General features: G+C 42.5%; 1 protein-coding gene across 1 annotated transcript in view; it reads right to left on the reverse strand.

Annotated features, from left to right (window-relative positions):
• The window catches only part of CACNA2D1 (calcium voltage-gated channel auxiliary subunit alpha2delta 1), a 446,220-nt gene that overhangs the window by 33,336 nt on the left and 400,352 nt on the right, over nucleotides 1-12,532 (reverse strand). Inside the window, exons 20-22 of the mRNA XM_048501599.1 lie at nucleotides 11,140-11,211; nucleotides 4,329-4,390; nucleotides 2,320-2,396 (exon numbers count right to left, since the gene is read on the reverse strand). Coding sequence (XP_048357556.1) covers nucleotides 2,320-2,396; nucleotides 4,329-4,390; nucleotides 11,140-11,211 — 211 coding nt within the window. The remainder of the gene's footprint in view (nucleotides 1-2,319; nucleotides 2,397-4,328; nucleotides 4,391-11,139; nucleotides 11,212-12,532) is intronic.

A 12,532-nucleotide genomic window follows, 5' to 3' on the forward strand; every position in this document is an offset into this window, starting at 1 on the left:
TAAGCAGCTTGGAAACTCCTTGAAGGCTGGGAACAACATAGGGTCTGCTCATGCACTGGACTGCTCCCTTGAGTAAGGTAACAGATTGAGGACACATATGAGGAAAGAAGGGAAGCATACAGAAGATGGTATGTACCAATCCAACAGGAGACTGCTAAGTAAAAGTTAGACTTGAACCCTAATGCAAGTGTGTACATCTTTCACCTTAGAAGTGAAACACAGACATGCCTTAAACCTTTCCAGAAATCAATAAGGTTTTCATGCCAGCCTGGGTCACAAATTGTGCAGGTCTGCCCTAATATATACCTTAAAAATACATCTGGGAAGAATCTAGAAACTCAGCAGCAAGCATAGGACTCTTCACTTGGTTGCTGCTGTCAAAACATATGCAGCTGAGGAGGAGCGGCATTATAAGATAGAGGTGGAAAGAGCAGATTCGACCTAACCTTTCCTATTTCCACTGCAACCTCTTTCATTGGTCATTTGTTCCCAGCTGACTGAGTTCTCGAGGAAGTGTGGAAAAGTGATTAGCAGAGAGATTGGAAAGGAAATGTGGCAGGCAGAGAGAACAGCCGTGTTTATAAATCTGAGCAGTGGACCCTGCATTAGTGGGACAATGCTAGGAAGAAGAAGAGAAAGGGTTAGGCTCCCTATCTACTGCTTCTCCTGGTTGAGTTCATCTTGATCCACTTCTCCCCTCCAAATGGTGCTCACACCTTTCTGCATGTTGGAGGCACTCACGGCAGCCCATTATTTACTCCTGTAGCTAAAAGCTGCTCTAGTTGACTGAGCAGAGCTGCGATATGGATAATCACAGCAAAGCATGAAGTGGTAAGCATTGAAATGTAATTGCTAGAAATGTTCAGCACCACTCTTTTACACTGGAAAAGCCACCTTTAGAATTTCCAGATCTTGATTCCAGACTAGACACTGGGGGTATCCATTCATATCACATACATTGTGCAACGTTCCAAGCTAAGCTACAGTCCAAACCTAATCCTAATTCTTCCTTTTGAGCCAGAGGATGGGTGTCTACTACTGTGAGGTATATGTCTTCATGGTATCTGTCTTCATGGACCCTCCACCCTCACTTTGGCTGGACCTTTTTTTGACCATCAGCGACCTTACAGTGGGTGGGAGTAGCAAAAGCTACTCAAGTCTATCTCCTGGTCAATAGGTTCTCTACACTATTGAACCTCCCCAGCCCATCTCCTTCTTGGCCTTGGCACTGCTCCCCATTTATGGGTAGACTGCTCCACCCCTCACCACTTTGACCAATGGATCTATCCTTCCCATAATCCTTTTCCCACAGAGGAGAGGGCTTCCACTACCCTCATCCCCTTGTCTGCCCTTACTTTCAGGATTCCTGGATTCAGTCTTTCTCTGCAGTAGCTGTCCCTCTGGTGCCCAGTGGGGCTCTTCAGGAGTTGCTCCTGCCTTCCTGCTCTGCCTTGACTGCAGGCTGTTGACAAACCTCTGACACCCCCTCCATATCAGCTTTGGAAGAAATGCCTTGTCATTGAGGCTGCTGATGTCTGGAGAGGCGGAGCTATGTGGATTGGGGCTGCAGCACAAGAAAAAGCCTGGAGGTCGCAAAGGTTGCAAAGTTTATTATAGGCTGTAGATTGGCATCAGAGGTACACCAGAAGGCCAGCATGGGCTGATCAACCAGGTTGACAAAGAGTGGGGTGTCATGGAGATGCCTGCCAGGGTGTGAGGCACATTTGGCCAGGCCTACAAAGAACAAGGCATCAAGGCAACACAGGGAAGTAAGTGGAGTGAAGCTGCCTAGGGTGGCATGGCTTGGGGTATTATGGTGACACCCTGAGGGGAGTAAGGCACATATGGTGCTGCTCCCCAGATAAGTCTGGGATGCCCATACTGTGGACATCCTCTGACAACTACATAAAGCCGTGGACCTATTATTAACATATCAAACCAAAAAACTCTGCTGAATTGCAGACCACACAATTAACACCTTACAGGTAGGCTGTTTAAAACATGAGCTGCTAGACCCTTAAAAAGACAGGAACAAGGGATATGCCAAGCAATGATTCTGAAGGTATAGAAGTAAGGAGGTGGGGAAGAAAAGGGATTAATAGTGCAAGACAAGCAGCAGACTATATTCTATCTTTGTAGAATATTTTTGTACCTTGCACATTGACACATTTGGAATCATTGCTGCAGACCCGGGGGGCGGGGGGGCACATATGGTAACATTGGTGAATGTTGAAAGTTTTTATGATTTCTGAAATGTTGCATTAAAAAATCCTACTTGTATTGCACTGTGATGTTCAGATAACATTGACAGTTACTTACACTTAGCCTGAATTAGTGCCTCGTCGATGGTTGCTTTTATGTAGTAAAAGCTGTAAGGTGGTAACACCAAGGCCAAACTGGAAAAGAAATGAGACAAAAATGGAGACAAAAGCTACATTTCAATTTTGGGTCTCCAGATCAGCTTTGATGTGCCTCTGAAAACATAATAATATTATGGAAATATGGTTTCATGCAACCATTCATGTTTCTTCGGCTAATTCCTTCACTGAATCTCCCTGTTGCTTTTAGCATTATCAAATCTAGCCCCCTTCTGACTCCAACAGTATTATTTATTATATGGGATGCAGAAAAGGAGGCCCTTTGGTATGCCATCTTGACAATTATGTGATATTCAACACTGTTATGGATAGCCTGTTGGACAATGAGTGTTTCATGACAGACAAAAAGTTGTAAAGAACTTGTGCTGTCACCATACAATTTTGTTGAAAACTCTTTCTACACCCTGCTACACCAATCGTCAAGCTATTCCAAATAGTAGGCTTTTGGAACAACCCAATCCACACAGTTTACTTTAGTCCTTTGTTCAGAGAACTAGCCTTATGTGCTAAGCAAAACTGGTCTGGTGTTGCCACTGTTCAGCACACATGCAATGAGTTGAAAATATAACTAGGGCAAAAGGACGACTGTAAATCAATGGCTAGCATCAATGGCACACTTTTCTCTCTCATCCCCGCCTACCTTACAATATGTCAGTTTTGGGAAGTGGAAGGTAATTGTAAGCTTCTTTGAAACTGCTTAAAGGTTGCCAATCAAGAACAAGTTCAGTTTTTGAATCAAGTTTTGCAGGGTCCACTACTTAAAAACCACCCCCCTCCACACACCTCTACTTTAGATGAAATAATTTGTAGAAAAATATAAATAATTTAGAGGACTATGAACAAATTTTTTATTTCAAGCTCTCTGGGTCATGGGTTGTTTCTAGAGTGACCCAATCACCTGGGTGGGAGGACCCTGTAAGTCAGACAGCAGAATTGAAGAATGAAAGAGGAGCACATATTGACAGAATTGCATGGACTAGAAAAAATGAAATGAGACAGAAACAACAGTTTTTGCCTTCTGGACAGGCTGCCAGGTCTTGTTTTTTTCTACAGTAGTTGCTGTTATAGACTGGTTGAAGATTGTTTTCTTGCTTAAAGTTTCCAGCAACTTTTCATGCAGCATGCACATTTGAAATGTGTGCATCATGGCTGTGTTAATTCAAACTATTGGTTGGTGAGCTTCTGCCACTTCACATGCTCAAATGCAAGAGTCTGCAAAATGTGTTTTGTTTTACTTTGCTATTTTATTGTTTACTATTTTATTTTATTGCATTTCTCACAGCCGTTTGCTAGCTGTTTATAGGTTATTTTTCCAAAGGTCATTTTTCATTGGCACTGTTGCTTCTAGAGAGGTAGCTGTGTTAGTCTATTGTAGTAAAATCAAACAAAAGTCCAGCAGCACCTTGAAGATCAGTAGCATTTATTCCAGCATGAGCTTTTGTAAGTCAAAACTCTTGCCTTCATATACAATGAGAGAAAAAGATTTTTCTTCAGTGGCATCTGAGGAAGGAGAATGTGGTCCTTTAGATAGCAGCTCATCTGGTAGGTCACAAAGAGGATTCTAGCTCCCACTACTGTCTCTTATGTGGAAGAAGGAATTGACTGTTTCCACCTAATATCAGAAAGTTGTAACCAAAACGTTGGAGCCTTAGGTGAGGAACTACTAAATGGATTACAGAACATAGTGCTGACAAAAGCTGTGGTCATCCCTTGCAAGTGGCTGATGTTTTCAGATACACCCATCCTAATCCACTTACATTGCAATTTTTAGCAGAGTTACACCCTTTTAAGTCCACCAAAGTCAATGGACAGAAGGCTTAACTCTGCTTAGGATTGCAGTCTTTTAGAAATTAACTATTAGCAAACCACATGCTAGGAAGAATATAGCAATTTACTAGGTGGAGGAAATCACGTTTTGCCATTCAGGTAAACCAAAAACAAAATGATCACCTGTAATCGGTCCCATTCACAGCGGTCCACGTATACGTTCTGGCTCCTTTGTCAATGTAACGCTGTAAGACATAAACTGAGACTATAATTTTCTCAAGTGTTTCAGGAAAGCTAAACAAAAACTCTCAGAAATGAATTCATTACATTGAAATTACACACATGCACAATTACACATTTTGTCACTGAAATGATATTAAAGGGCTATTTGCCAATTTCTTAAATAGCCATTTAAGTTCTTCAAGCCCACACAAAAACTAGTTATTAAAATGTGAGGTCAACCTTCATAAAGTGAAAATTCAACCTATTCTCTTCCAGATGTTGCCTCAAAACTCCAGTTCATTTTTTCTGCAATAGTCTCAGGACAAACTTCACATTACAGATTACAGGAGTTCATCACAGAGACTAACTGCCATACTGCAGCCACAAGTTCCAGAGCAAGGGGGCAGGATTTCCTCTCATACTGAAGTTCCATGCAGAATTGGGTCCTGTAGAGTTCCTGAATGGAATTGCCACTGTGAACTCAAAGATTCTGTGTAGTGGTTTGTCCTCCATGGTAAATTCATGTAATTCCTAACATAAAGCTTGGACTTCATGCAGCTTGTCCTTTAGAATTCCTTTCCAGATTGCATTTGTTACCTTTCCCCCATCCTTTTATAAATTCAGTTGTCCTATGCAAAGAAAAATGAGTAAAAATAGCCATACATTCATTTTAAAATGATGAGTCAAAACTGGAGTAGCATTGTGTTTGCAATGTATGAGAAGCCTTTCCACAAAGCTGGCTAATGCGGGAATGTGAGACAGTCGTCTCAGGGGGAGGATTAAGGGGGGTCTGCAGTCTTCTCTTTTCCCCCTATTGCTACTCCTTCAGCCTCATCTCCACTGCCTCCTTCTCAGCCTGTACACAGGACTGAACAACTAATTTTGCTTTCATCCTCGTATCAAGAAAATGTGCTTTCTTTGGATAAAATCCCTTTCTCAATATTTTGCTCTGTTCTCAGATCAATGAATCTGAGAATAGTGAATAGTAAGTGAATAGTAAGTATCAGCAATCTGGTGACAGTAGCCTTCCTCATATGAACTCAAGGCCATCCCACAGGCATTCACAGTCTTGCTAATTAATCCACAGGTTACAGATGTAATACCTAGGAGGTGGAAGAAGCTTGTCTTGGAACGATGTCTTGATTGATTAGAGGAGATCAGCAGATCAGTGGATGAAATGCCCTATCCAAAGGTGGGGGGCAAAAGGGCTTGAGGGAGTGGCACTTCCCTGGGGAGGGCAGGAACCAGCCTGCAGGAGGCCAGGGGGCAGGGCTCAGCAGCAGTGGCTCAGGCAGGCACTGCAGGTGGCAGGCTGGCTCCTGCCCTCCAGGGGCTGGCCTGCTGCCACGGCACCAACCTGGGTCACCCGCTTGGGCCGCCCAAGGGAGAGGCTGGGCATGTGGACCCAGCTGGCACCTGATGCCCAACCCCCATGTGCCGAAATGGCGATACCTCATGCCCCCATGGGCGGTACACCCCTGAATGGAATACTCTGTTGTCATGAGAGGTTAATTTTTTGAAACACTATTTCATGTCCTTGTATAATCATGTCATGTCATGTCCTTTTCAAAAACACAAACTTGCCTTAACTGCATGATGTTCATGGTAGTGTGGCCAGCAAGCCTACAGTTTGGTTTGTATCTCTTCCCCTCTTCAGCACCTTTTAACATTGCCTACTGGCCCAAGGAACAGGGGTTCTGGCCATCTCCATAGCAAAAGTGAACCACATCTAACTCAATCACCCTGAAAGGCCATTTTTAAAAAGGCCTTACCTAGGATCTGACTCACTGAAACTACACATTACTGATCAAGAATGTCAAACACATTCCCTTCCCTACCAGTCTTGCATCTTTTGGGCGTATTTTCCTAAGACACTGAGTCTCTCATTCTGGCTTCTGACCACTCAGGCGGCACAAATTATCACCTTGCCTTGTCTCTCTCCTTTTTCCAAGTGTGGGGAAAAAAGAATATTTTGTTTTTGGACGTGGCTAACTGTGCTATAGCTGGGGCCTGAATTGGTATCTGAAATATTTCTTTGCCTGCCCAAGACTAACATTGTCTTGAAAGACCCTTCTCTCCCCTTCCATGCCTTGGGAACTGGATATTCTCATATACAAATCAGTAGCTATAACTATTTTAATTACATTTTATAATAGAAAAACATGTATGTATGGGCATTCCGCCTACTCTCAAAGTTCAGCTCTAACGTTGGACAAAGGAGAAAGAAGCAAACAAATGCAATCTTGAGCAGAAATACACCCTTAAAAGCACATTTATTTCAACTGACTTAGAAGGATATAACTCTGCTTAGGACTGCACTATCAATCATATACCCTGGAGCATACTGTAGCTTTGGTCAGCTGGGAGTTAAAAATAAAAGTGATTTCCATAGCATGTCTGATAAAGCAACTGAATTATCCCAAGGATGTGAAAAAAAGTTTGTCAGAGTCTTTCTGTGTGCGTGCGTGCATGTGTGTGTGTGTGTGTGTGTGTGTGTGTGTGTGTGTGTGTGAGAGAGAGAGAGAGAGAGAGAGAGAGAGAGAGAGAGAGAGAGAGAATCCACTTGCAGCTGACTTATGGTGACCCCAGCAGGGGGCTTTCTAGGCAAGCTATACCACTTTCATATCAGATTCTCCATAAAACTGATTAAATATTGGTCTGGAGGCTGGTTAAATGTGTAAAGAAAAAACTTCATTTAATTTATACCATCCAGACAGTTAAGCAAAGCCATTCTTGCTCCATAAGTTTTTTCCAATTATTTTTTGCAGCATTCCACAAATAAATATGTACTTTTAGCACAGTAATATAAAATAAGGACGTTGTTATGCTGCCATAGTGTAATAGAGGAACTTAGGCAAAAAATAAATAGGAGATAAACTATAACTATCCAAAGCTTGAGATGTTAGTTAATGCACAAAACATGCCCCCTTGCCATGTCACGGTTTCTATGTATACCCACCATAAATTGATATAAAACATGGAGGAAAAACCAGCAATAGAAGATTTCTTTCTGCAACAGCAGATGTAGGGTTGTGATCTGAATCTCTGATGAGCAGATACAAGAATTGAAAATGATCCACTAAGGAAGTGGTTTGGAAGTAAGGGGCAGGCTCAGTGACCAGTTGGTGATGTCTTCTGTCAAACAAGTCTAGCCTTTCCCTTCCTGTTTTTATTTTCTGAGATTAGCATATACCAATGCTCAGTACTAGCACTGTTTTCCAAAAAACAGGACACCTGAAGCATCAGTCAGGAAGAGAAGACCTGCTAAGTGTCTTCAGCTGCCAAGAAAAAAATTATTTAAATAAAGTCAGGTTTTAGTCTCAGCAGCTCTCATTTTAGAAATTAATTATACTTTCCTATACAAGGATGGCATGCAGGAATCGTCAGAGTGTTTCTGTGTCAGACCTCAATGCTGTTTTCCTGCTGCCTCTTCCCTCCAGGAGTCCAAAATGCCTACCCAAATTTGAATTTCAGGACATTTTGGGTCCCATAGGAATTGGAAGGAGAAAATCATGATCCACAAGTAGATGTCCTTGTACTGATGGGAAAACCAGTTTGGATCAAAGTGTCTGTCCCGTGGAATCTGGCTGGTTCCTGTTGGAAAACTGCTGGATTAGATAGACCTTTGAACTGATCCTGTGGGACAGTTCTTCTATTCTCAAGAAAACAAGACCAGACAAAGTTGGAGAAGTGCAACATGCTTCTCGACCTTATTCTGGATGGTTTAGGACAGGGGTAGGGAACCTGCGGCTCTCCAGATGTTCAGGAACTACAATTCCCATCAGCTCCTACCAGCATGGCCAATTGGCCATGCTGACAGACTGATAGGGAATTGTGGATTCCCTAGGCTATCTGGAAAAGCCACAGGTCTGATTTAAAGAGGTTCAAATGCCAGGAACTCAGACCACATCTGTTAACATATTGACCTATAGTGAACCAAGGAGATCCTGTTTGGAAGACACTGGCATCTCTACCACCTCAGCCAACCCTTGAGGTGCCTAGCAGTGCCAGAATGAGGAGCCCATTCCTTATATTGGCTCAGTACACCCGAAGGAGAAAGAACTATGCCTGGATTTGGCTCCCTCCAAATCAGCATGCACAGTGCTTCTTTCACACCCTTCCTGACAGGATTAAGTCAACACAAAGACCTTGTTCTGGAGAGAGATCCCATCTCCAGCCCTTGACCAAAAACCCCGGTGAAGATATTAGATGGGTGAATGTGCTTACATGCCCAGTGTTGTACGAAGTATGTTTTGTTGCTTTTATTGTGTGCTTGTGTACCCTTAATATCCTTCAATAAAAACTGTTAAACTTTATTCTTTCCCCTTCAAGTTTCTTGTGAAAGCTGACTTTCATACATATAGGCAAACAAGGTTTTGCGTTGTCTGGCTTTTTGCAAAGCCGAGAGTCTGCCCCTGCTAATTCCTCACGCTAAAAGGGAGAGACTTCCCACCACCTCGGGTAACACATTGGAGATGTGTCTCTGGCCAACTGGCACTTGGATTTCTTGAACTGCTGATTATAAAAATTAGTTATGGTGAATAGGACAACAGGCATGCATATTTTAGCATACATTGTTAAATATACAATTTCATGTGGAATGGAAGAATGAGAGGCCACACGACAGAAAAATTTAAATGGTTCTCTGGCATTCTGTAAAGATTTAAGCAGAGTTAATTCTCTTAAATGAACTGGAGTAGTTGGTTTTTATAATGTAAAATTACAACTCCATGCCAACTGTGGCATATTACAGTATTCTACTCAGAGAGGCAAATATACAGGGATATATGTGATAAACAAGTGCTGCTGCTGCTGCATTGTAGCATTGCTAATAATCTTCCAACTTGTTACTTAACATGATTTACAGAGCAGTCCTGCGGCCCATGATGGCTGCTACGGTCAGCTGCAGTGCAACAGTGGTGCTGCTAGTCTGCTCATTGTGGGGAGATTTCCATGGTGGCCCAATAGAAAAAGGAGGGTTTTAAATATTTTTTACTGTCACCATGCTAATGTGCAGCAGTATAGCAGCAGTCCACTAATGTGGGGAGGGCAGTGGCAAGCCCCTGATGGATAGAATACTTGTAGCCGGTGTACCTAGGCAAACTGGAGCCCTGGGCAAAACCTGAGACTGATGCCCTCCCCATGGGCGGCCACCCTCCCCCACCATGACCAAACAATGCTTTTTTCCACCAGGACATTTCAAAGTCACCATCACATTATAGAACATCCCCCACCTCACAAATCTGAACACAGCAATGGGCCATGCCACACAGCAGAAATAATTTTTGGAAAACATTTTCAGAATGTTTTCAAAATGTTTTATTATTGCTATGAAAACATTTTATGGTGTTGTATCCAGTTCCCCCAATTGGAGGAAACAGCATCACTTCCAATGCTATTTAAACTGCAGACCCCAGATTCTCCCTTTAAGGTAGACTTAAAAGGAGAATCTGGGCTCCCTAGTTTAAACAAGTGATGCTGGAATCCACCCCCAAACAGCATCATTTTCAGTGCTGTTTAAACTAGGGAGCCCAGATTCTCCTTTTAAATCCACTTTAAAGGGAGAATCTGGGGTCCCCAGTTTAAACAACATTGAAAGTGATGCTATTTTGGGGTGGATTCTCTCCCATCCTGAAACAGCATCCCTTTCAATATTAAAAGAAAGAAAGAAAAAAGCATTGGCAGGAAGGGAGTGGATTTAAAAAGAGAATCTGGGGAAATTTAGAGGGTGCCTGTTGTCAGGGGTGCAATTATTAAGATAGCAGCACCAGAATTTCAGAGTATCTTCATGAGCCCCTACTGATGATACCACCCAAGTTTGGTAAAGTTTGGTTCAGGGAATCCAAAGTTATGACCCTCAAATGTGTAGCTCCCATCTCTTATTAGTACCCATTGGAAACAATGGGGGATGGGGTGCTCCCTTTGGGAGTCCATAACTTTGGACTCCCTAAACCAAACCTCACCAACCCTGGGTCATATCATCAGGAGAGTCTCCCAAAAAATCTCTGAAATTTTGGTGCTGCTAGCCTAAAATCCGCACCCCCTGCAGGCCAAAAACAGAAAGAAATTGAAAATACAAAATCCCCCACAAACGAACCTGCAATTTTGTCGCCCACCAAAAGGTGGCGCCCTGGGCAGCTGCCCACTTTACCCAATGGGAGGAACACCTCTGCTTGTATCCAATCAGGGGGCACAGCATGGGGGCTGAACCAGCCCAGAGGAGGAGACAGGTAAGCAGGACTAGGCAAATGAGTTGCCAGGCAGTGATCTGACCTCCTGATCCCTTAAAAGGGATGGAGGGAGAGCCCTGCTCCCTTAATCATGGGATGGAGGAATGCCTCCCAGTAAGCCCTAGGTTTTCCCAGGATGGCATCCCATATACAGACTGCAGAGTTCCACTGGCTTGGAGGCTACTTATGGCAAAGCAGCCCACCAAGGTCCCTGCCCCTCCCCCCCACTTTCCATCCCTCAATGCCTCAGGGGCTTGTCCAGAGGCATAGCTAGGAAAAATGGAGCCTGGTGCAAAATGTGAGTTTTGTGGGCCCCCCCATGAGCGGCCACTGTGATGCTGGAATCCATCCAAGGACATAGGTAAGGAGGGTTCCTGGGTTCAATCCCCCATTACATATTGGAAGTTCTGTCCCCTGCTTTTTATTTTTTAGTGTTTTTCAGTTTTTGGCCTGCAGGGGGCGCAGGTTTTAGGCTAGCAGCACCAAATAGTCAAACTGTTCAGGTGCGAATATGCGCATCTTTTGCAATCTTTTCAACTTACCTCATCTTGAGACTTGATCAGCGTTTTAAAGGTCCTATCTCCACTTTCTCCATCTATCATTTTTTTTCGAATCTGCAGTACAGAAAATTAAAAGACTGAAGATGTAGACACAATATATTCAATCAACTTCACTGGTATTCAATAGGACCAGGAATTATTTCACAGACTCCATGAGTAATAAAGAAGTACTTTAGACATTTATCAAAAGTCCATCACTACCAATTATTCATTGCAACAATATCAGTGAAAGTTATTTTACTGGAATTTGCCAGTAGCCCTTTCAAAGGAGTGCATTACCAGAAATGAGAGCCCAGTGCAAAAGAAATCCATGTAAATTTTCTGTATGCTCAACTCCAAAGCTAGGCAAGGTGATAATTCAATCCTCTGCATTAATTCTGAGGTTCAGGTAGGGATGCTTAAATAATTTAATTACCCATTATGAGCACAAGAAAAATAGTTGCATTGAACTTAACTAATGCTTAGTTAAAAACTTTCCCTGTAAAAATCCAAATTACTCCTTGCTATCTTTGCACCCCTCCCCAAAAAAGGTAGTATATTTTGCTATAGATTCATTTTTTGGGTTCCTGATATTCATGGCAGACTACTGTTTCTCAGCAAAAAAAGTCAGAGACTTGCCTTTTGGACAAATAATAAATAACCAAAATGTCAGTCTCCTTCTCACACCTTCAAAAGAAGGCCAGGGACTATTGAAAACAAAGGTCATCAGTCACTGCAGGGCAATGATTCTATGCTTTGTCCAGTGAATAAATAACCATCAATTACCACCTAATTTGTTCTGTAAGGGAATCCCTGGTAACAGAGTTAGATTGATTTTTTTTCTGTCATGTACTGCAAGTCACTGGCTCAATTGCTTATCCTCACATGTAATATGAACATAACTGGGATTATTTAATTTCAAAACTTCATATCAGACTCTGTACTCTCAAACTTTTCCAGTTCCCATAAAACTTGTTGGAGTGGAGAGTTGTCATAGAACAAGAGAACTTTTTTGAACACAGCACAATTTTTATGATCTATATTTTATGAGGCCTTGACCTGGGGTCCAGGTAAGCCTGATCTCATTAGATCATGGAAGCTCATCAGGGTTAAACCTGGACAGAAGACCACCAAAGAAGTCCAGAGTTTCAGCAGGGCAGGCAATGACCAACTCTGAAGTTCTCTTGCTTTAAAAACCATATGACTTTTGGTTTTAAAAACCAAAAATCAGCTGTAACTTGATGGCATTTTCCACCATTTTATATGAAAAATACTAGGGAATGACCACATCCTTGGCCAAGGATTTGACTGTGCTTTATTGGAGTTTAAGCAGGCTCTATTATCTAAGCTGGCATCATTTGTTTGGTAGCATTTTGGGAAATCCTCAGCATGGTGT

The sequence above is a fragment of the Sphaerodactylus townsendi genome, linkage group LG06 (assembly GCF_021028975.2).
Source record: "Sphaerodactylus townsendi isolate TG3544 linkage group LG06, MPM_Stown_v2.3, whole genome shotgun sequence".
In the NCBI taxonomy this organism is placed as follows: domain Eukaryota; kingdom Metazoa; phylum Chordata; class Lepidosauria; order Squamata; family Sphaerodactylidae; genus Sphaerodactylus; species Sphaerodactylus townsendi.